This window comes from Prionailurus viverrinus, chromosome E3, assembly GCF_022837055.1.
Source record: "Prionailurus viverrinus isolate Anna chromosome E3, UM_Priviv_1.0, whole genome shotgun sequence".
NCBI classification, from domain to species: domain Eukaryota; kingdom Metazoa; phylum Chordata; class Mammalia; order Carnivora; family Felidae; genus Prionailurus; species Prionailurus viverrinus.
Window position 1 is genome coordinate 1,573,910 of NC_062576.1, and position 23,585 is coordinate 1,597,494.

General features: G+C 60.5%; 1 protein-coding gene and 1 long non-coding RNA gene across 8 annotated transcripts; one reads left to right on the forward strand and one right to left on the reverse strand.

Annotated features, from left to right (window-relative positions):
• Positions 1–1,413: 1,413 nt before the first annotated feature.
• MAFK (MAF bZIP transcription factor K) lies at positions 1,414–23,247 on the forward strand. 7 transcript variants are annotated; one of them, XM_047839245.1, is made up of 4 exons: positions 17,193–17,212; positions 17,610–17,754; positions 19,399–19,478; positions 20,703–23,247. In XM_047839245.1, the coding sequence occupies exons 2-4, from the start codon at positions 17,673–17,675 to the stop codon at positions 21,135–21,137; spliced, it is 597 nt and encodes a 198-aa protein (XP_047695201.1). In that variant the 5' UTR covers positions 17,193–17,212; positions 17,610–17,672; the 3' UTR covers positions 21,138–23,247. The 7 variants fall into 7 exon arrangements, with proteins under 7 accessions (XP_047695204.1, XP_047695203.1, XP_047695202.1 ...); XM_047839248.1 differs by lacking the exons at positions 17,193–17,212; positions 17,610–17,754 and adding an exon at positions 1,414–1,432; XM_047839247.1 differs by lacking the exons at positions 17,193–17,212; positions 17,610–17,754 and adding an exon at positions 11,190–11,387.
• Positions 4,963–12,801, reverse strand: LOC125154705 (uncharacterized). Its single transcript, XR_007147887.1, has 3 exons — positions 11,988–12,801; positions 9,672–9,833; positions 4,963–7,267 (listed from the first exon to the last, which is right to left on the reverse strand). It is a non-coding gene; the product is annotated as an uncharacterized LOC125154705 (long non-coding RNA).
• Positions 23,248–23,585: the final 338 nt, after the last annotated feature.

Below are 23,585 nucleotides of genomic sequence, written 5' to 3' on the forward strand. Positions count from 1 at the left end.
CTCGTCCTGCGCCCCGCGCCCTGACTTTCGGTGCAGACATTCTGGTCAGGGACAAGGTGTCCCAGGTTGGGGCGAGTCCAAAGTGACCTCGGGCTCAGTGGAGGCACAGAAAGGAGGGTCCAGATCTTGGCATCTTGACGTCAGGTGCAAAGTGGCGTTTCTCGTGGTATCGATCATTTACAACCGACGGTTCCACCGGATCCTCTGCTGTGATGTGTTACGGCCGGATCGACGGGGCTCGGCTGGGTGCTTCTCGTCCTCGAGCGTCTCTGCTCACCTGCTCGTGACTCGGGCTTCCACAGCACGTGGCTCTGGGTTCCCAGAGCTGCTTTGCGCTGTGATGCATTAAAATAAGAAAGATACGTCCGTCTTCCTCCCTCCCTCCCCCCGCCCCCCACCCCGGGTTCCTAAAAGCCTTGGTGTTTCCTGAATGGTGGGAACGTCTTTTGTCATCCCCGATGAGCCAGCCCTGACCTTACCCGAGTTTGCGCTCAGGAGGTGACTGCTGGTGGGGCCGTCAGCTTCGGGGGCGGGGGAAGGCCGTGGCCGTGACCGTGGCCGGCGTGATTAGAGGCCTCGGCCCCCAGGGAGGGGGCGGAGGCGGCTGCTCCGGGGCGATGGGCAAACCCAAGGATGTGGAGGATGTGCCGCGGGGGCGGCGGCCTGGGCAGGGTGCAAAGGCCCTCGTCCCTCTTCTCTTTTCTGGTCCATGCGTGTCCTCCTCTGATGCGTGTCCTCCTCTGACTGTTCCTGCCCTGTTTCCTTCACAGTAACGCTGTCACCCTATGCGTGACGCTCTCACATCGTGAGCAGCACTGTGATGGCTTCCATCGCAGAGAATTACTGACCCCGAATCTGTCGTCAACCGGGCAGCAACGGGCGCAGCCTGGGGACCCGGGGCTTGTGCAGGCGTCCGGGGACATGGGGGCAGCTTGGGGACGGAGCCCCTCACCTGTGCTCTGTGCCGGTGCCTCGTGGAGACGGAACTGAATCGTGCGACGCCCAGCCGGGGCTGGAGAGCGGGAGAAATGGTTGGCGTTTGGGAAAACGCAACGATTTGTTTCGCGACCCGGCCTTCGCGACGCCGGACGTGACGCCCGCCGTCCTCTGTCGGCCGAGGCCGTGGGGAAGGTCTGGCCAGGCTCCTGGTGGGAAGGCACCGTCCCGGCATCCCCAGAAGGTGCAGCTTGCTGTGGTCACGGAGCTTGGCTCCCGGCCGGCCCCGGTAAGGGCCACGCCCTCCGACGTGGACACGCAGCTTGTCTCCGTTTGGCAAGACCAGAATAAATGCCTGTGCCCGGGCCTCTCGCCGGAACCAGAGTCCCCCCGCTCACAAGTGTCCAGGCCCCAGTCCTGGCTCCCTGACGCTCCGTAACGTGGGGACGGCAGAGCCCCCGTGCCCGGCTCCTGGGAAGGGTCTGATGAATCCACAGTAAGTACCTCCCCCGGGGTGTGGGGCACGAGAGCGAGAGAATCCGCGGCTGCTCATCGATACCGTTGCGGTCGTCCGGGGGCGAGCGAAATGGCTGTCCCGCTGTGACTTCCACGTCCCGCGAGTCACATTCGGTGCCAGACCATTCTCTGTCTGAGGGGCCTGCTGGCAGCCGACAAGCTGGAGATTCTACCAGGAGGCAGCAGGAACCTCGCCGGACTGCAGAGAGGACGGACCTGCCGCCCGGGGCAGGTGGGAGGGGTCGGGAGAAGTTTGTTCTTCAGGAATCTTGACCTGGTTGCTCTCAGAGTGTTGAATGGAAGTCAACTTTATTACTTCTTCAATACCATCATCCTGGCGACGGGGGTCTTTTCGTTTGGGAGCGTTCTGCAGCTTACAAAGAGCTCACTGCGTCTGACCCTCAGGCAGTCCTCCTCCCAGTTTAGGGACGTGGAGGCAGGCTCGGAGATCGGGCGTCCCGCCCAAGGCCACACAGCCGCCCAGTGCCAGGGTGCTCCCTCCGGACCTGCGGTGAGGGAGGGGCCCCTCTGCCCCCACTAGCGGGAGAAAGATGGGTTTCCAGACTGGCCCCTCCCCAAGCCGAGCCGACCCAGGCCTCCACCCCAGAAGTGAGCCGGGGACAAGCAGACGGCGGGTCTCAGCCACCCCAGAGTCACCCGGTAGCCATCGCTGCTTCCTGGTAGAGGACCCAGGGTTGGGGGGGGGGCGGTGTTCCCCTGCAGGGAAAAGGGTGGGACCTGCACGCGCTGGGGACGGGCTGAGGCCCTGGAGACTCCCCAGCGAGGCTGAGGACGGGCCCTGAGAGCAGGTGGACCCCGCCGAGGCAGAGCTGCCGGCTCCCCGGGCGCGGGGAGGGGGGCTTCCCCGGCCAAGCTTCATCCTCCGGGGCAGTCGTGGCCGGGAGGGCCGAGGAAGGGGCGTCGCGAGCACCAGCACCGCCTGCCCTGCGCTGACGCATGACTCATCCGTTCCGGGTCAGCAAACATCCGCCTGCAAAGGCTTCCCCCTCACAGGGCGTGGGGCGCAAACACCCCGCCCCGCTGACTTCCCAGAGGGCCCGGCTCGCCCGCCCTACCTTGTCCCCCAGGCCCGGCTGTCCGAGGTCCAACCCCCACCTTTCCGGGGCCAGGGTGCCCCCTGGGGGGGGGGTGCTGGAGTTGGCCTGGCCCCTGCCTCTCCCCTTCCCCCGGAGGAGTCAAACTCGGGACCTCGGGGTCCCTCCCGTTCCCCGGACCTCCGCCAGGGCCACCTGAGTCCGCCGCGCGGCGCTGCCAACGTGTGATTCTCTGGAAGGAGGGCGGGGCCGCGCGCACAGGGGTCGAGGAGCAGGTGGCGCCTCTCGCGGGGGCTCCGACGGGCGCTTTATCTGGTGCGAGCCGACGCTCGTTCTGACCTTGTCCTTCCTGCGGCGTCCGCCTGGCAGGTACAGACAGACACACGGACACACGGGGGTCTCCCTCCCTCCTGGCGCCGCAGGTGGCGCAGGCCACCCACTCACGCGGCGCTCACGAGACTCCCGCGCCCGCGCACGTGACCTGGCGTGTGCCTTGCGTGGGGCGCCCGGGTGCCCGCGTCCCGCCGCTCACCTGGCCGATCCCTTAGCGAGGACGTGGCCGCCTCACCTTTTGCTGTCACGACCTGCGCCCCCGCGATGAGCCGCGCACGCCCCAGGTCTCACACGTGAGCAGGTGCACCTGTGGCAGCCAGCCCTGGGAGGGGGGAGGCCGGGTCTGGGGACGGGCAGGGTCTCCGGGGAAGGAGCCCCCGGATTCCCCTCCTGCACCCCCACCGGCGGCCGCGGCCGCCTGCTCCCCACGCCTTGCCTGACGGCGACGTCTGATTCTGGATTCTGATGGCCGCGAAATGGGATTTCGATACCGTGTTAACGTGCACCGCTCTGATCACGCTCAGCTTTCTCTGTGTTTGTCATTGTATGTTTTTTCCTGAGGGATCTGTTCATATCCTCTGCCCCTTTTTATCGCTTCCTTTTATAATCCTAGGAGCCTTTTGTAGATTAGGGAGATAGACCTTTGTGATGTGGGTTGCCAATATTTTTCCCTAGTGTATACTTTATGTTGTGACTTTGCTCATGGTGATTTTTGCCTTAAATCTTTTTTAGTGTGTCTGGGGGTTTATTTTAGAGAGAAAGAGCAGGTGAGCAGGAGAGAGGGGCATAGAGAGAGAAAGAGAGAGAGAAAAAAATCTTAAGCACAATCCATGCTTAGCATGGTGGTGTGGGGCTTGATCCCATGACCCTGGGATCATGACCTAAGCTGAAATCAAGAGTCGGAGGCTCAACCGACTGAGCCACTCAGGCGCTCCCAGGGCCTGGGTCTTTAACTGTGATTTAAAAACATTTTTCCTGCTCCAGAGTTTTCTAAGGAGTCATTCGTGTTTTCTGCAAATATTTTAATGTTTTTTTTAATTCATTTTTTATTGCAGGAAAATATTTATAAGGTTTACTATTTTTTTTTTAAGTTTATTTACTTATTTTGAGAGAATGAGAGCAGGGAGGGGCAGAGAGAGAGAGAGAGAGAGAATCCCAAGCAGGTTCCGGGCTGTCCTTGCAAAGCCTGACGTGAGGCGTGAACTCACGAACTGTGAGATCATGACCCGAGCTGAAACCAAGGGTCGGACGCCTAACTGACTGGGCCACCCAGGCGCCCCAAGATTTCCATTTTCAGCCCTTTTAAGCGCACAGCTGAGTGGCACCCAGTATGTTCTCGTTGTGCAAGCCTTTCCACAGCCCATTTCCAGAAGGTTTTCATCACTTAATGGCTTCTTCTTAAGAACGTCAGGTCTCTGGTCCATTGGAAATGTACAATACTGATGTGCGGTGAGGACCTCTTTTTGCAAATGGTCGTCACGCTGTTTCTACGTGACTCATTGAAAAACCCACCTTCCTTCTATTTTTCCGAGCCCGTTTTACAGTTGGGGAAACTGAGGCCAGGACTGTGCAGTGAGGAGTCCCCGGGTCACACCTGCACCCTCCACCTCGTCCCAGCCACCCAGGGTCCGGCTCTTCCTGCCTTCGGGGAGCTGATGTGGGAGAACCTCGGAGCTGCTCTCAGAAACCAAACGTTCTAGAAGACGCTGAGGTCCAGATAGGGGAAAGTGGACGCGAGGAACCAAATCGTTCCCAACCCGAGGGGCCGGCAGCCCCAGCTTTCCTCTGAGGAGGCCCCTTGCGCATCCGAGGGGACGTCGGGGAGGGGGTGGGGGATCGACCCTGGAGCGATGGGCCGGTGTTGAGGCGGTCAGCAAACACCCGTGTGCCCGGTTAGCCCCCGAGGCCCGCCACGCCCAGTGAGAACGAGGTCGCTCAGGAAGAGGCCCATTTCTCCAGGCGGCTTCCTGAATGCCAAGCCACGCTGCGGCGCTAACCGTGGACCACAGGCCCACAAACTTCCTGGCACTTTCTCCTGCCTGTTTCCTAGAATCCCCCCCACAAGTCAACTGAGGCTCTTGAACGCCCCTCAGCAGGTGCAGCCGTGCCCACGGGAGGCCTGTGGTCGCCCCCAGAGCCCTGGCGAGTTTCCTCTGTTCCTCGTCCGGAACTCAGACGTGCAGCCTCGTTGAGGCAGCTCACTTTTTCTGCAAGACGGACCCAGGAACGGTCAAGGGGCTCAGCCTCCCATCCTAGTGCTGGGGGGGGGGGGGGTGGCGTTGGTGGGCTGGCGGGCCATGTGACTTGGGAGGCGCCAGACATCCCTACCTAACAGAAGTAAATAAAACCAACGGATGGCCAAAGCCGTCATTGTTGAGTTTGTTGTGTATACACCAAAAAGACAGTTGGCAAAGCCGGGAACACTCAAACCAAAACACAGAAGGGGGCTCGGGGGGTGTCCTTAGGGAGCGGCTTCTATGGTGAGAAAGCAGTGTTCATTCTCCACAGGGATTGGTTTTCGTATCAGAATTTTCCTCAACGGCAGGGAATTGGTTAGCGGTCCTCTCACATCAACCTCGGGAAAGAGAGGAAGCTTTGCTCTGATTTTCAGAGGCACAATCAAGAAGTGACTTGGGTCAACTTAGCCTTGCAAAGTCTGCTACCTCAGCTTCGTTGGTATGACCAAACTGGTGGTGTCTGTTCAGGGAGTTTGCAAGGTGGGTCTCTGTTTGTTTTGGATTTTGACAGAGGGGTCCCCTTTCTGGTGGCTCTGTCAGTGGGGTTCCCTCACCTTCAGACTTGCTGAGTCCTCAGGCCCAAGGGCCGTGGTCGCAGTCTCCATCATTTCTGTGGTTCTTGTTGATTTCATCCAGGGGATTGGTCCTAATGGGTACCATTCGGCACACCAGGAGCTGCCTACCGCATTTCAAACCCTGGAGAGTGTACAAGGTACTGGAGAGGCCAGCATGATGACCGTAAGGGCAGCAATACCCGAGGACTGAAAAGTTCCCCGGAGCCGAGGTTCCCAGGAGCGAAGATGTCACAATTCAAATACATTAAATGGGTTATATTTTTTTAAAGTTATTTTTCAAAAGCATGCATAATGTCTTAACAGTCGCATCGCCCAACAGTTGCTTAGGACAGGGTGAACTTGAGGGTGTTGGCCAGTGCCTCAGTTGGGCTCCATCTAAATCAGGCCTCTATACGACGCGAGCGAGCGGGTAGTTTAACGACAGAGATTTCTACGGCAACAAAAGAAAAAGGTTAATATTTCAAGCAAATTACAAATTCAGTTTCTGAGTTTGGAGAGCGGCTGGTTGAGTTTGCAGACGTCGGGGTTGGAGACTCTTCAGATGAGGCGAGAGCAGGGCAGTGGTGATCTGACCGTTTCTCTAGCTTGTGGCATGAATGTGCCTGGGGATCTTTCCAAGCAGTCACACGGCCCCAGGCACGGGTCGCCGTCCACACACGAGCTGTTGTGCTGAGCTCTCCGAAGTTGATATCGAGTTGTCCAGCGTTGGGCAAAGGATGGTTTTAGTTTCATAAAGATTCCAAGTCCAGAGAATGGGAGAATTGGAAATGTTAGTTTGGAAAATTCTAGCCAAATTTTGGAGGAAACCGGAAGAATTCAGGATGCAGTCCAGATTACAGGTAGAAAACAAAATCTCAGAGACAAGAAACAGCACTAGAATCTGATATCCACAAAGATGTATTATCGAAGCCTATTTTTCTCTCTGTAATCATCCCCTGTCTATCAAAGATAACCACAGTAAGACTAATTTGCTTGCAAATTAAGACTGTTTCCAAATACTTGGTATGATTATTTACATAAGTACACAGGAATAGTGATTGATCACATAGGTGCTTTTCAAAAATGTTTATTTGTTTTTGAGAGAGAGAGAGAGAGAGAGAGAGAGAGAACAGGGGAGGGGCAAAGAGAGACGGAGACACAGAATCCGAAGCAGGCTCCAGGCTCTGAACTGTCAAGGCAGAGCCTGAAGAGGGGCTCAAACCCGTGAACCATGAGATCATGACCTGAGCCGAAGTTGGATGCTTAACCAACTGAGCCACCCAGGGGCCCCCTTATAGGTGCTTTTAAATCTACCTTGCTGGAATGTTTCATAAAGGAACTCAGATTAGACTTTCAAAAGCATCTCCAGGCCAGGAAGCCAAGCCAGTTTTGTCTTGTTATAGGGAGAACAGATTATTTTTAAACTTATGCAAACACACATATTGTCATGAAAAATGAGAGTATTTAATTAAAAAATAAAACAATTTAAAAAGAGAATAGTAAGAGTTTCTAATTTCTGGAGGAATGGGGGGAGGGGGAAGAAAAATGTTTCAACCTTTGTTGCAAAGATACACTTTACCAAACTGTTGTGAGTCATAGATAACTTCAGACAGAGGAGAAAAAGGATCCTTTACATCTGGAAAACAAGACATTAAAGAACCAGCAACGCTGTAAATGAAGTCGTCCAAATTACAGTCATCTCTATCAGTTTGTTCAGTGTTTTGTAATTAACAAAATTGTTTTGCTTCATTTTGAGTTAGCGGCTTTACGACTCAATCAGTTTTCCATTAAAGTTTCAGAAATCCTCACTCAGTTCAGTGCTATGGTCTTGAGGTTTTCAGAGAACCTGCATTCTGGACTGCTTGTTAGGGTTGTTCCCATGAATGTCTTTGTAAAGGAAGCATTTTTGCAGGAACGTTTTTTGTGAAAGCATCAGAATAAAACAGTAAGTGTCTGTAAATGGCAAAAGGCTTAAAAATGGCCATGGTTAAAGATGTAGTGGGAGTTCATTATAATGCCTTTGACAAGGAAATTTGGTTCTTATTTAAAAAAAAATTTATGTTCATTTTTGAGACAGGGAGAGAGAGAGAGAGAGAGAGAGCAAGCAGGGGAGGGGCAGAGAGAGAGGGAGACCCAGAATCTGAAGCAGGTCAGCACAGAGCCTGATGTGGGGCTCGAACTCACGAACCCTGAGATCATGACCTGAGCTGAAGTTGGATACTCAACCGACTGAGCCACCCAGAAGCCCCAGAAATTTGGTTATTTTATGTGACATACATTTTAAAACAATAACCTGAATTATGACATAACATTATAGCAGGACATGTCAGACTTTAAGAATTTCATGGAATTTCTGGAATGCTTATATTACTAACATATATTTATACAGATATCAGCTAAAGACTTCATTCTTTATTTGACAATGCTTCCCATGGAATGTAACAAAACATAATTTGTTCAGCATCTCTTTTATAAGGAGAGGGAACGAATCTTTTGAGATAGTCTAGGGATCCTTTTTAAAATCCCAAAGTTAGTTTGGGGTCAAAAGGACTTCATTTAGAATTTGATATGTGATAAATTTGTCAAAAATATCCAAAAGGTTTAAAACACGTGATCAAACAGGATCAGAGTTCACTGTGAAAACAGTAAAGTACTTAGTTATTCATTCCTACCAAGTGACAATTAAAATTTCAGAGGCAGGTACAGAAAGTTACAGAGTTGCAAAAATGAAACTCAGTTCTTTTAATACAGAGGACTCAGTTATTTTCCTACCTAATCCAAGACTTGGTAAGGACAAAGCACATGAAATTATTTTCATAAAATACAGAATCTTTGCTTTGCAGGCAAAATACATTAAAAGTACAGAAACACCTTTGTTTACAATTTCTTGTTAGGGGCAGACTGACAATCTAAAAAAAATGTGATTTTAACAGCAAAAACCAAATTCTAATTTTGTACCATGTACTTTTGATATTACAATTCTTTTTTTTTAATTTAAAAAAATTTTTTTTCAACGTTTTTTTTGGGACAGAGAGAGACAGAGCATGAACAGGGGAGGGGCAGAGAGAGAGGGAGACACAGAATCGGAAACAGGCTCCAGGCTCCGAGCCATCAGCCCAGAGCCCGACGCGGGGCTCGAACTCCCGGACCGCGAGATCGTGACCTGGCTGAAGTCGGACGCTTAACCGACTGCGCCACCCAGGCACCCCTTTTTTAATTTTTTTTAAACGTTTATTTATTTTTGAGACAGAGAGAGACAGAGCATGAACGGGGGAGGGGCAGAGAGAGAGGGAGACACAGAATTGGAAGCAGGCTCCAGGCTCTGAGCCATCAGCCCAGAGCCCGACACGGGGCTCGAACTCACGGACCACGAGATCGTGACTTGAGCTGAAGTCAGACACTTAACCGACTGAGCCACCCAGGCGCCCCCCCCCCTTTTTTTTAATTTTAAGTAGGCTCCACGCTCAACACAGGGCTTGAACACACAACCCCGAGATCAAGAGTGGCATGCTCCATTGACTGAGCCAGCCAGGCTCTCCTAAAATCCTTTTTTTTTTTTTAAGTTAAATAAATCCATTCCAATCTTAGCTTGACTTCACATTAAATTCCTTTTTCAAGATCTCTTTCCACAAATCTGCAACATTCTTTAACCATTTAGATCTTGTCCTTTTTCCCTTCTTATTCTGGAACAATCATTTTAATTCAAGACAAAATTACTTCCTTTCTCCCTTACCCCCCCCCCCGCCAAAAAAAGAAAAACCAAAACCAAAAAAAAAAAAAAAACCCAAAACAATAACAACAAAAACCCATCTCCTTCATACCTTATTCAAAAACAAGACAGAGAAAATGGAATGCATTCTTTGATTGGCAAACAGAAGCTGCTAAAGGACAAAATGACTCCAAAACACAGCTCCAAAAGGGTCCTTACAGGATGCAAATAGAGAGTCTTGCACACAAACACTGGCCATCTGAGCAGGCATGCACAATAAAGTTGGTCAGCTTAGAACCTAAGAGAGAGAGCTCAGATTCGAGAGACTCACCTTCACTCTTCAGGGTCGACAAGAAAGTGGTGAGCTCAGTGGGCTCTGTGGGTGCCAGGGTCTGTTTGCTCAGCAGCCTCGGGGTCTGTGTGTGGGGTGGGGGTGGGGGGCGCTGTCTTCTGTTTGAATCCCACTTCTGACACCATGAAACGTCAAAAGTCCCTATGTAACAGAAGTAAATAAAACCAACGAATGGCCAAAGCCGTCATTATTGAGTTTGTTGTGTATATGCCAAAAAGACAGTTGGAAAATCCAGGAACACTCAAACCAAAACACGGAATGGGGCTCAGGGGGGTGTCCTTAAAGAGCAGCTTCTATGGTGAGAAAGCACAGTGTTCATTCTCCACAGGGATTGGTTTTCATATCAGAATTTTCCTAAGCGATGGAATTGGCTAGTGGCCCTTTCACATCAACCTCAGAAAAGAGAGTAAGCTTTGCTTCTGATTTTCAGAGGCACAGCAAGAAATGACTTGGGTCAACTTAACCTTGCAAAATCCACTACCTTAGCTTCGTTGGTATGACCAAACTGGTGGTGTCTGTTCAGGGAGTTTGCAAGGTTGGTCTCTGTTTGTTTTGGATTTTGACAGTGGGGTCCTCTCTCCAGCTCTGTCCTCCACCTGGGACAGGACCAGGCTGCTCGCTCCTGGAGGAGCCGGGCCCTGATCTGAGGCCAGAACATCCTTCCGTGCCTGCCTTTGCTGGGCCTGTGTTTCTCCACTGAAACCATGAGCTGGGGCTTCAGCTGGGCACCGTTCCCCAGGCTCCTGAGTTTCTGAGACTTTCACAGGGGATGTAGGTCAAAGCCATTTATCATCATTTCACCTTGCCGTCTTTCCTATAATGGAGAAGAATCCTCCTTATCCAAAGAGAAATTCCTGGGGATGTCTAAGGCCCGGGGTGGAGGCAATGCCAGGTGCCCTTCCCTCATTTGCAGGGCCTGCTTGCCCTTGGACAGGGTGGTGGGCACTGTGATGCATTCACTCATCTCCTGTGATAGACACCGCGACCCTGAGGCTGGCCCTAGCGTCGAGCGCCCCGTCCTCGGAGAGCGAGCGTACTCCAGCTCGACTCCCTTTGTCTCCCGAGGACTCTGATGGGGCTGAGGGCCCGCGCGCCCGGCCACCTGGGAAGTAGGTGCTCAGGGAGAAGAGCAACGAGGCCAGGAGCGCCGTTGTGGGCAACAGGGGTGCTCCCGGGCAGGCTTCCTCAGCCGGAGGACTGTCACTACGCGGGGCGCACGACACCTGCGGGCACAGGTGCAGGCGCGGGAGCGGCGAGCCGGCGGCTCCCGCAGCCGCAACACTGCGGGATCCGGAACAGCGACTCGGGGGGCGCGCGGGGCAGCGGTGGACGAGGGGCGGGGCCTAGGGGCGGGGCCTGACCATGGGCGGGGCCGGGGGGCGGGCCGGGCGGCGGCGGCGCGCGGTGGGCGGGGCCGCGGGCGGGAGGGCGGGCGGGCCGGGCGGCGGCGCGCGGTGGGCGGGGCGGCGTGACGCGCGCCGACGCCGATCCCGGAAGCGGTGTCAGATGCTGGGGAGCCGGGCGGGCGGGCTGGCGGCGGGCGGCGGGGGGGACTTGTTGTTCTTCGCGAAGTCGGAGCCCCAGCGCGCGGCCGAGGCGGCGGCCGAGAGGAAGCGCGAGAGTGAGCGCGAGCGCGAGGAGAGCGCGTGCCCGCGAGGAGCCGCCGCGCGCCCGCGCCCCCCCGCGCGACGCCAGGTGAGGAGCAGCCGCGTCGGGCCGGGCCGGGGGCCGGGGGCCGGGGCCGGGGCCGGGGCGGGGGCGGGTCGGGGCCGCGCGCCGCTGAGTCACCGGTGCCTCGGACCCGCGGCGAAGTTGGGCGGGACCCCGAGACCCCGGCCCGCGCACCTGCCGTCAGGTGCCCAACCGCGAGCGCGCCGCGCGGGCCGGGGCTTTTCTTTCTCGGGCCCAGGAGCGCGCCCCCGCCCCCCGCCCCCCGCCCGCCCCTTGTCCGAGCCGGAGGCGGTGCCCCCCCCTCCACCCCGGGGGGGCGGCCTAGGGAGCCCGGACGTTCCTGCGGGCCCGGCGCCCCTGCCCTGCCCTGCCCTCCCCACCTGCTTCGCCTTTAGCCCGCCGAGGTCCGCTGCGAGGCGGGAAGGCGGGGGCGAAAATACACGGCCACGTGTAGGGGAGCGCGTGGTCGCGCAGGGCCCACCCGGCCGCGTCCACCTGGGTGCTTCCGCCGGCTCGGCGGGTGCTGCCCTGCCCCGCGGTGGCTTCCACCCGCGCTCCGGGGGAGGGGGCGGGAGGGCAAGGAGAAGGGGACTCATGACCGATGTCACGTTCTGAGCAGCTGACCTGCCAGGGGTTCCCCGGAGGGAGGCCCTGATGTGGAAGCTTTGGGTGGGGAGGGGGACAGGGCGAACGTGTCCCTTCTCCCGAGCCCCGTGGTTCTCAGTTTTCTCATCGGTGAGTGGGGGGCTCCATCTCCTCTAAGTCGGACCGCGGCTTCCTCTGTGATCCTGCCGCGTTCGGGACACAGTGTGCCAGGGTGCCGGCTTCCGCACACCTTTCCGGGAGCCTGGGGAGGGTACAGGAAACGTGTCTCTCTCCACCTAGGTCTCCCTTAGGTAAAAGAAACCGCTCTGCCTGCTGTCTCTGATCGTACTGCTCCTCGCCACGTGTTGTGGCGTCTTTTGACAAAGACTCCACATTGGTGGAGTTGGTGTTTGGGGCCGCTGGAAGTTCCTGCTCTCCGAGCTGTGTTAATGATTATGCTGCTGTTTACCTGTCGCGCCGCTCTCGTGGCGGGGGCAGAAGTGCTCCCCTGCCAAATGAATTGTCAGTGTGGAAGATCCGGCCACCTTCCCTCACCAGGTGCCGGCAGGGGAAGCTCCCTGGTCTCCAACACCCACGCCCCACACAGCAGATAGAGTCAGTGGGTTCCCGCAAGTGTGGCTTGGGTGTCCCTTCTCCCTGCCCCTTCTCCCTTATTGGCCTCGGTGAGGATTTGCCCTTACAGCCCTCACTGCACAGGTATCTTGATAAAGCGCAGCCGTGTGCCGGCGGTCTCCGATCTGCCGCCTTCTGGGGCTGGGCTCTTTAAAGAGCGTCCGTCTAAGCAGGTGGGAGGGGTCCGGAAGCTGACGGTGGGCTGTGCAGGTAGGTGAGACTCGCTTGCCAGCCTCTCTCGCTTTGCTTTGCGCTTTGCGGGTAGCTGACCCCTCTGGAGGACTTCCCTCCCCAGGGCAAACCAGTGGGAATGCTTGAGTTTGAGCTCCCTAGGGGGGGTCTGCTTTGAGAACTTAACGAGGGGATCTCTCCTGGTTCCAAAATGAAGTTTACTAACTCGAAAACACAAAGCAAGTCTTCTCTCCGGAGCTCACTTGCCTTCCGCGCTTGAACGGAGCTGGACTTTAAGGGACGCGTTCCAAGTTCAGCCTCACTCACTTTCAAGGTGGTTGCTAAAAATGGGAGTTGAATCGGGGCTCCTCGGGGAAGTTGGTTCCGGGGCTCGCTGCGTTCCAGCCCCATCTCCAGCGCCCGGGCTGTGCTGAGCGAGGCCGCTTTCCGGACGTTCTCCGCGCCCCTGTCCACCGCGCTGTCCCTCTCGGGGCTCCGGTAGCTGAGTCTGTTTACCATCTCAGGCGGCGGACGAGTCCTGCCCGCGTCCTGGCTGTTCCCGAGTCTAAAGGTTTCTGGAGTGGACTTTCTGGCTTAGGGTCCAGTCCACACGGGAAATGGAACCCGGGCAGCTGTGAGCGTTCTCTGTGTGGCTGTTCCTCGGAGCAGTAAACAGTGACTCACCCTCCCCTCTGCTCCCCGCCTCCCTGCTCCCTGCTCAGGGAAGATGCGCTGCTCCCGTGTTTACTTTTGCTTTTTGTCAGTCATGTTTCCTCTTTCTTGCAGTTTCAGGAAATTGAAAGTGTTGTCTTCAAATCATAGAACTTCAGAACGGGTAGAAGCGAATGTAGGGATCGTGTCATACACGCACCCCCCACCCCCACCCCATTTTACCCAAGGACACCAAGCCCGAGGCCTCGGTACCTGGCCTGCGGCCGCGGAGTCTGACAGCCGGGGTCTGGGGTGGCACCCTGCCTGCTTTTCTGCGCTGCCTGTCGGCTGCCCTGGATGAGGGGAGGCTGGAGAGGTATTGAGGTGGGGCGCCCAGGCCCCGCTGCCCTCGGGTGCGGTGCTGACGCACGTCCCCAGGCAGCGTGCCTTTCACTCGCCAGGGGGTGCGGGGAGCAGGTGTAGGTGAGAATGTCCCCCGCCCTCCATCCAGCAGGGGAAGCGAGCCTTGGACGGAAAGATCAGGACCCAGTTTTGGGCACGGCCCTCGATGGAGGCTCAGGAGAGGGCATCCGCCTACCACGGGGAGAGCAGGAGGGGGCTTCGGCGAAGCAAGGGCTGGGGAAGGAGGGTGGGAGCCCAGCACAGACAGAGGGGAGGCTTGGAACGCAACAGGTGGTCCAGGCAGTGAGGGGCTCGGGAGGGACTTCAAGCAGGGGGTTTTTCTACCACCTTGAGGTGCTGCGTTTGAGGGACCGAGGTCCAGACGGAAGAAGCTGGGGCCTGAGCCAGGGAGTCCTGGAGGGCCAAGTCCAGCAGGCCCGGCTCAGCAGGTGGCCACGGAAGGAGGGACAAGGTCTTGGGGGCGACTGCTGCGTGAACGGCGCGATGGGTCATCACCTGAGCTGGAGACACAGGAGGAGGGCGGGTGTGAGGACAGGACACGTCTCTGGGGTCTGTCAGACACGCAAGCTGTCTCAGCCTGGCTGCACGTGGAGGTGGGGGGCTGGTGGGACCCCTGGGCAGCTGTGGAGCGAACAGAACCCCAAAGGGAGCTTAGAGACAGAAGGACCACCCAGAGGGGGGCCAGAGGAGTGGGGGGCCAGGGCGTGGCCGGGGAGGTGAGGCGCTCGGCCCGCTGTCAGCCTGGCAGCCGCCTGAGTCACCTCTGGACAGAGCCAGGATGACACAGCTTCCTCGAACCGCAAACACAAGGTGACCAGACGTCCTCCGAGCCAGGCAGACAGTCGTGTCTTGCCGGAGGGCGGCCGGCCAGGGCCGGCCTGCAGGCTGGGTGTGGGCCGGGCTGGTGGGGGGCCCGGCGAGGAGCGGCAGGACGCACCCCCACGTCGAGGGAGCCGGATGGGACACGGACATCCAGTGTCTGGGGTGGGCGGGGCGTGGGAGCCCTCCCGGTCCTCCTGGGGCCCGTCTTCGGTCGGGTGAGGCGTCAGCGTATGGGGCACGCTGGCCGTGCTGACCTTTGCTCGCGGGGCAGGTGCGTCCTGTGGCGCTGGCAGGAGGGGCGCTCGGCACCCCCGGGACAGAGGCGGTCACGTCAGCGTGGCTTGTGCCTTTGGGGTTTGCACCCATCGGGGGAGCGCAGACGTGCTCCACGACAGAGCCCCTTTCCTCCCTGCCTGTTTGCCCCCTGCCCCCTCCCTCTCCCTGGACCCGCCGCCCTGGGAGAGCCGGCGTGGAACAGTCGTCTGGGAGGGCCGGGTGCAGCCGGCCGGGGAGCGGTGGGCGCCCTCACTCCACACCGAGCGGGAACAGGTGTTTTCTGAGACCCCCCCTGCTAGGTGCCGGAGCTGTGGCTTCCTGTGCGCGTGAAGCTCCCCGTCTAGTCTAACCGACCTAAGAGCCCCGTGAGACCCTGAACCCTCTTTTCTGCCACACCATCTAGACCCAGGGCCGTTTGGCTGCGGCCATTGCTGCCGTCAGCCACCTGGCTTTACCGGTGGAGAAAGCGTCCCCCCGGGCCCCGAGCCTGGGTCCGGCCCCGCGAAAGCCGGAGCACAGCGGGGATGACCCGGGGCCGTGAGTCGCCCCAGATGAGCTGCGTCAGACGACGGGCGAGCCGTACACGTTTGCTGGGGGGGTAGAGGGGGTGAGATCCTGGCTTCTGGAAGGGCGGTCCCGTTGTTCGTGGGCCTCGGGAGGGAGGGCCGGCACCGGCTCCCTGACTTACTCTCAACGGTGCCGTCCCCAGAGCCGGGCCCGGTCCGGGCTGCTGGCACGTGTCTTTTAGAGCGGTCTCTGCCTTAAGCTCATGTAGGCGCGCTTCAGAGCGAATTTCTGGCGTTGGGTTGAAAACCGATCTCTTTAGTTGGGGAAGTGGTCGCCTGAAAGGTGTTCCAAGTTAGAAGTGCTGACCGCGCAGACTTTCTTGACCAGAAGCTTCTGGAGGGCTGTGGGAGACTGTCCGTGGTCTCACTGGGTGGACGGACAGGCAGGCGGGCACGGAGGAGACCCACCTACTCCTGGCCCCCCCGCCCCCCCGCCCCCCCACCGGCTCCGGCCACTGAGCCGCTCCCGTGACTTGACCGGAGTTCAGAAGAGCCGGCGGAGAGCGCGGGCTGCGTGCACGGCCCGGCTGGCGTTGCCGTGACTGATGGTTGTGGGGCCCGATCCCCGGAGCGACCTCTCGTGAAGCTGCCGGGGGCAGGGTGGGTGATTTCTTACACGGCGATGGGGCGTCCGGCCTGCGGCGGGAGGGGAGGGAGTTCGAGTGGCTGGCGCACCTGCCTCTCAGGCTGTGGCCTCTCACCCCGGCTGGGTTCCCCCCGAGTCTCAGAACACAGTTCTTCCTGCGTGCACTCTGGTGGCCGTGGAGGTGGCCTGAGGTGCAGCGGTTTATAAATACACGTTTTAGGGCAGTTGTTTTAAAATCCTTCGTCTTACACACCGTCACAAGCGCCAAACTTCTCTCTGAGCCTGTTTCCAGAAGCTGCCGCCGGGTTTTTGCCTTTCGTGCGGGAAGCGACCTCGGGTCACTACTGCGTGTACCTCGTGTGGCTTGGGTAGAGGTGAGCCCTTGTGCCCTTACTGTCCGGGTACTGAGATCTCGCAGGAAGGGCAGCCGGGGCCAACCCTGCGCTCCTGGAGCCCGGCCCCTGAACCTGCAGCCCAGGTCTGCACACCGCCTCTCGAGGCGGGAGGACACTCCTGTTTTCCGTCAGCCGGCGGAGACTTCCTGCGGGGCGGGTGCCTGAACAGGGGGCAGGAGCCAAGACCCGGTCCGCCCGAGGCCGTGGGGGTCGTGTCTTCGAGCGCGGGGCCGTGGGGCAGTGTCTGCTCCTGCCTGGGGCTTGCTCACCTGGCCCGGGGTCTCTGGCTTCTGGAGGGTGCCGGTCCAGGCCCCCGGAGCCCTGGGGGTTGAGAGGGAAGCCCCCCCCCCCCCCCCCCCCCAGTCAGGGCGTCTCCTTGAGTCACCTGCTCGGCTCCGCCGAGGCCTTTGCGAGGTGGACAGAACCCGGGGCCCCTGGTTCTGATGCTCTCATTTCCAGAGGAAGAGCGTAAGGCCGACAGAGAGAAGAGCTTTGCTGGCTTTTTCTCCAGCTTCGTGTCTACGTTTACTCCTGTTCTCTCAGGCCTCACGTTGTTCTTGTTGGACAGAAGGTCTGAGAACTGCAGGAAGTCCCCGGAGGTCAGACCCCCTCGTGGCGCCCGCCTCCCACAGAGATCCCTCCTCGCTTGGAGCCCAGGCCGGCCCGGGGGTCCCGCTTCTCCCGTCTCTGCCCGGGCTCTTGTCTGTGTCCTGCCCGCAGAAGGCCAGGCAGCTGGGCAAGGTGGGTTCAGAGCTGGTGGACTTAGGGCTTTCCCCAGGTGACCTTGACCTTGCAGACCTGCCAGCCGACCCTCATAGGTCTGTGTGGAGGGGAGGACGCGGAGCCCAGTCCTGTGTAGCTCCTGCTTACCTGGGCCTCCCCGCCCCGCGCTGTCACGGAGGGCAGGTCCCTAGAGGGGGCGGGGCGTCCCTGCCCTGAACGCAGCGCTGTGGCCCGGGGTCCTGGCTGAGCTGGCCCGTCATGGGCGGGGTGTGGGGGGGGTGGTGAGGCACAGAAACCCCTGTCTGGTAGGGGTCTGAGCGGAGGTCCCTCCTCCGCTGGGGCCGGGCTGGGCGGTCCGTGCAGGGTGGGAGGGCCTTGGGTCTGTGGGAATGTGAGCTCCTCGCTCTGTAAACAGGCGTGACTCACCACACAGCTATGCCCTGGCGGCCCAGGCCCTTGTGCGCTGACGTGTGCTGGAATGACACCCGGCCACCCCTCCTGCTCCCGTGGAAAAGTTTCTCATGGCTCTCCCCGCCGCCTGGCTCCTGCTGGCCCTCCAGGTGGCTTCTCTAGCATGGCTTTGACCCCGGGACCTGGAGGGAGGGGCACTCAGCGGGCCCGCCGTGCCCCTGCAGATGCTGGGGTTCAGGCCGCTGTCAGGAAGCAGCTCCTGTCTTCCCGCTGGGGTCATCCCACGCTGTAGTGCGTCTGCCTCCCGCGCGTGCGTGGGTGGCGCGGAGGAGCCAGAAGCCTCCTGAGGGTGCACCTGGCCCCGGCCCTGCTGCTGTCCTGCTCTCCATCATCCGTCGTCAGTGCCTGGGACAGTGGCCGTGTTGCCAGAGGCAACAGTGAACCAGGGGGTTTGGTGGCCCGGGTGCTGAGACCTGGGAGGCAGGTGGGCTGTTGGGGGTGGGTGGCGTCTAGGCTGTGCCGTAGCAAGGGTCCTGGGGCTGTGGGCGAAGGAGGGGTGGAGACCGTCCACCCGAGCCCCACTCACCCCCAGGGTGAAGGCTTTGGTGCGGCTCCGTCTCTGGGGCCCGGGTCCCCCCCCTTCCCCTGTGCGTTTTCTGATGTTCTCTCTGCTCAGTTCACCTTGCCTGGCGTTTGGAACGTGGACCCCGGTTCCTAAGCCAGCTACAGAATGTGCCAGCACGTCCAGAGCCCGGGCCCTCCCGCCCCCCACCCCAGCCGCCGGGGCACACTGGTTTGTTTACTGTCCCACAACCTGTGATGTCTGCACCGGCCTGCCCAAAGCCATTGTTGCTGTGGGCTTCTCTGTTTCCATGACGACCATCAGGGGCTGGCTACTTCCCAAGGTCGCCATGGCAACTATCAGAGGGGAATCATGCTTGGGATGCTTTGGCTGGCTTTTTCATGAATGATTAGAATGTGTGACACAATGCAGACGCCAAAACCAGAAGGGCGGGCAGTGGCGGGGAGGGGGGGTGCTGGCGGGCGGCGGGGACGGCTCCCGCCAGACAGCCGGTGAGCTCGAGCAGTGGCGGCCCCTACCTCCCGGATCCTGCGGGCCTCAGGTCAGGGCTGTGGGGCAGCCTAGGCGGGGGTGGTGATGTCACAGCTGCAGTGCCCTTTGCGGAGGTAGGTCTGCTAGGGAGGGTGGGGCTGCACCCGTCCCTGGGGGTGCGCTGGGCAAACGCAGGGGCTCCCCAAAGGGGCCCTTCCTCTCTGGAGCCAGGCGAGGTCAGGAGTCACGGGGGCTCTTGCCCGGGCAGGGTGCCGTCCTGGGGGCCAGCGGTGCTCCTCGTGTGCCGGGTGAGGCCGTTCTCGGGAGGGGGCTCTAGGTCCGCGCGCTCTGGCCCTTCAACGTGGCGTCCCGTGCCTCGAGGGTGCGAGCGGCTCAGCTCAGAGGGGGAGTCGGATGGGAGGCAGTGGCCGCCCGGGCCTGGTGCCCCCCCAGGCGGGTGGCTGCCAGCGTGGGGGCCGGGGTGGGTCTGGGTTGCTTCGTGGGCTGATGCTGGACTGGGCAGCGTGGCCGGGATGCCCACCCTGCGGGGAGCCCCCTCAGTCCCGGCTGCCTCCTGTCTTGTTTTCGGGGGGACGTGGACCGAGGAGCCGAGCCTCCTTGGAGCGTCTCTGTGGTGGGGACGTCCCCGCTTCAGGTCACGTGCGACGGCAGCCGGCCCCGTCCCCAGCCTGGCCAGAACCTCACCTCACTCATTTCTGTTTCTTGTCTGATTTTCTAGATCCAGTTTCCAAGCCCTTCTGTTCGGGTGACTGTGCCCAGGTTATGACGACTAATCCCAAACCAAACAAGGCATTAAAGGTAAGTGGGGTGGGGGTGGGCAGACCCCGTTTCTGCCTCGAGCTCAGGCTTGGGAAAGGTCCGTTCCGGCCCCAGCGGCCCCTCTTTCCCAGGACTGCCCTGAGTGTGAAGAGGGAGGCCCTGTCCCCTGCAGTCGGGTGGGGGCTGTTGGCCAGCAGAGCCGTGCCAGGGAGCTGGGGACAGGATTGGGTTGTGGCCTCAGGAGATGTGGGCCCTGGCGTCCACGGGGATGGCCTCCTTGGGAGGGAGTGGCAGGTGTGGATCCCTGCCTGCTAGGACATGCTCATCCCCGGCCCCCAGGGGTGGGCAGCATGGCCTCCGTCCCGCAGTACCACCGGCAGGGCGCGTGTCAACCTCGGCACTCCTGCTCGCGGGGCCCGGCTCCGACCAGGCCCGGCGTGCTGCCTCCCCGGGCCCTCCCAGCTTCTGAGGCTGGCGTGGGCTCCTGGATCGGCTATCTCGTCTTGGGAACAGAGCTGGGTCTGGCGGGACAGGGGACCTCCGTGCATTCGTGGGCCATGCACGTCGAAGCCCCTTCCGAGGCCCCACTTTGTCCGAGGGGTGTGGAAGGACAGGCTGCTGTGCCTCCCTGCGGCTCACCTGCCTGGGTGGACCCTGCACACCTGCCTGGGTCGCCCCCGTTCACCTTCCTGGGTCCCCCCCCCCCCCCCCACTCACCTGCCTGTGTTGGCCCCGCACACCTGCCTGCATTGGCCCTGGACACCTGCCTGGGTTCCCTGCTCACCTGCCTGTGTCGGCCCCGCACACCTGCCTGGGTCACCCCTGCTCACCTGCCTGCGTCGGTCCCGGACACCTGCCTGGGTTCCCCCTTTCACCTTCCTGGGTCCCCCCCCCCCACCTCACTCACCTGCCTGGGTTCCCCCCACACCTGCTTCGGCCCGCACCAGGCACTGGAGACTCACAGAGGGCTGCGCACGGGTGGGCCACAGCCTCGCAGGTTCTGGACGGCAGGTGGTAACCAGGTGACGGGCAGGCGTAGCGGGGATCCCCGTCAGGGAGCCACTCGCGTTCTGCCGCGTGCGTGACGTCGGGAGGCCCCCTGCCCCGACGGAGGCGTGAGGGCCGGCTTGGGGGGCAGAGAGGGTGCCTCCGGGTGTACCTGCTGCCCGGGACCAGGCTCTCGGCCACGCGGCCTCCGTTCGCGGGCAGACGCCGGGCCACCCCCTCCTCCGCGCTGACCGCCGTGCCGCGCGGCCCCCGCAGGTCAAGAAGGAGGCGGGCGAGAACGCCCCGGTGCTCAGCGATGACGAGCTGGTGTCCATGTCGGTGCGGGAGCTGAACCAGCACCTGCGGGGCCTCACCAAGGAGGAGGTGGCCCGCCTGAAGCAGCGCCGGCGCACGCTCAAGAACCGCGGCTACGCGGCCAGCTGCCGCATCAAGCGCGTGACGCAGAAGGAGGAGCTGGAGCGGCAGCGGGTGGAGCTGCAGCAGGAGGTGGAGAAGCTGGCGCGGGAGAACAGCAGCATGCGGCTGGAGCTCGACGCGCTGCGCTCCAAGTACGAGGCCCTGCAGACCTTCGCCCGCACCGTGGCCCGCGGGCCCGTCGCCCCCACCAAGGTGGCCACCACCAGCGTCATCACCATCGTCAAGTCCGCCGACGTCTCCTCCGCCTCCGTGCCCTTCTCGGCCGCCTCCTAGTGGCCCGCCGCCGGGAGGGGGGGGTGGTGGGCGGGGGGCGCCCCCCCGGGTGCCCGCCGGAGGGTCCGCGTGGCGCGGACCCCTTAACGCCCCAGTCGAAGCGCAGACTCCCGGCGGGGACGAGGCCGAGGGTGCGGCCGCAGATGGGGGTCTGGCGAGCCCGCGGGCCGCACGCCTTCCCGCACGCACGCGCACGCACGCGCACGCACACAGCCGGCCCTCCCCCGGGCCCCGCCGGCTCTCTCCAGAAGGTCTCCGGGGGCGCGTGTCTTGCGCCGGGGGGCGTCGGGGCGTATGGAGGGAAGGTCCTCAGAAGGTCGCCGGCCCTGTGGCCCGGATGGCGGGGGCTCTGTCTGCCACCCCTCCCGAGAGTGGCCTGCCGTGGTCCAGCGGCCGGTGCGGGCACCCCCTCCCTGCCCTGACTGCGCTCTGGGTGCCTGGGGAGGAGCCGTTTGTCCCCGGTGGCGAACAGCACCCCGACCCTGCTTCAGCCCCACCAGAGGCCCGCGGCCCGCGAGGCGGAGGGAGGGGGGGCTGCGCTAGGACTGCGCGCGCCTGGGGGCGCGCCTGCCGTGACCCCCGCGTGCCGGCGGCGCGGGGCCTCGGAGGAGCGGGTTGGTCCGGGTGGTCCCTTGGGGGCCTCCGGGGTACACGTGCAGAGTTGCACGAGGACTCGGGAATTTCCCCTCTGTTGGACCGACCCCGGGGAGGTCCGCAGCGGGGAGCTGGCGGGGAGCCCTGCGCAGGGAGGGCCGGCAGGGTCCGGGGCGGAAGCGGAGCCATCCCTGCCGAGCAGGTGGGAAGTCGGCGGCGGCCTCGGGAGTGGGTTGTGGTCCCGCTGCCAGAGTGACCGGTGGAGTCCGAGGGTGAGGAGGGTGTGATGGCCAAGGAGGTGACTCTAGGCACCGGGCCAGGACCAGCCTTCTGGGGGCGCCCGGGTGGTCTGTTGGTGCAGAGGACAAGGGGACGCGGCCACCTTGGTGCTTATTCCTCGCCTGAAACTTTTACCTGTTCTTTCTTTCTGACACTTGGAGCCCCTGATGACCTCGGTGACCTTTGCTGGGGCTCCCGGCTTCCTCTTGGCCTGTCCCCCGCCACCTAGGGAGACCCCCAGCGAGCTGCAAGGCCCCTGTGCAGGAAGAGGCAGACTGGGCGGGACAGACGCCCGGAGAGCTCCCTACGGAAGACGTCTGGGTCTCTCCGGCAGCACTGCCGTGCGGCCTTGGCCTTCGCCTTGTCCTGGGGGAAGGTGAGGGGTCTGGGGCCTGCCGGATCCTTACGGAGCAAAAGGCCCAGTGTGTAAAAAAAAAATTTAAAAAAAAAAAAAAAAGCTGTCGATACCATAGCCATGGTAGGTAATCCACATTGGATATCAATAAGGACCACGGGGAAATATTTAAAAGAGAGAAAAGTATATATATATATAAAATTATATACACATTTTATCGTACAGATTTTTCGTAACTTTTTTCCTGTTTTTACTGTAAATCCCTAATCGAGCAGAGCTGCGGTTGGAGTAGGGGGGGTGGGGGCCGGGGTCTGTCGCCGCTGCCTGCTGCCCTCGGGAGTGCTGGCGCCCTGCATGCCCCCTCCCCCCCCCCCCCCCCGCCCCTGCCCAGAGGGGGCTTCTGTCACCGCCCGGGGCACCTCGCCATGCCTGCCCGCTCCTGGGGACCAGGGGCCAGGGAAGGAAGACCGGAGCATTCTCTCATGCCTTTCCTTTCAGCTCGTTGAGATTTCATTGTCCCCGTTTTAATGTATGGATTTGTTTTATTTAAAAGGCAAGGATCTCTGTCCCTTGGGTTTGTTTTCCTGATTCTCGTGCTTCAGACTCGGGGTCCTTCCCGAGGGAGGCAGGCTCTGTCCTCCCAGGGGGCAAGGCCTCCCATTTCCTGGCCTTGGTCACTCAGCTGTTCCATTTCAATATTTATTTTTGTGCTGCTTTTATCATGGTATAAATTATTGAGAAGAGACCCCACGTCGTGGTCCTTGTCCGTATGACATGTGCCCTGCGCCTGCCCTGTCCCCTCACGGCCACCACCTAATTTATTGCTGTACATCTCTGCTGTGACGCTTTTGTACCTTTGCAATAAAGAGTTTTCTGGTTTCAGACCCGCCTGGTCTTGTGATTGGTGCTTTGGGTTGAGTCCTCGAGTGCAGGGGCCGTGAATGTGCTGGGCCGCTGCACCCCCCCACATCCCAGCCCCCGACCCGGTCGCCCTCCCCTGCGATGGGTCTCCTTGGCTCCGGGGTCCGTCCGGTCAGCCACGGTGCGTGCAGGGGGTCAGGCTGGCAGAGCTGGCCAGCTGGCCTTCTGAATGGTGGGCACCATTCCTGAGGGTCCCATCCACCGAGACCAGGAGCCCCCCAGCCCTTGGGCAGCCCTCCCTCTCCAGCTGGGGCTGCTCCCTCCCACCCCCTTGGCGGCCTGTGCCCCCGTCTCAGCCC

Bases quoted from the DNA above. Each gene is read 5' to 3' on its own strand.
- MAFK (XM_047839241.1), top strand. From the start codon at position 19,074: ATGGGAGGCAGTGGCCGCCCGGGCCTGGTGCCCCCCCAGGCGGGTGGC. The intron at 19,479-20,702 runs GTAAGTGGGGTG...CGGCCCCCGCAG, and splicing joins AACCAAACAAGGCATTAAAG to GTCAAGAAGGAGGCGGGCGA.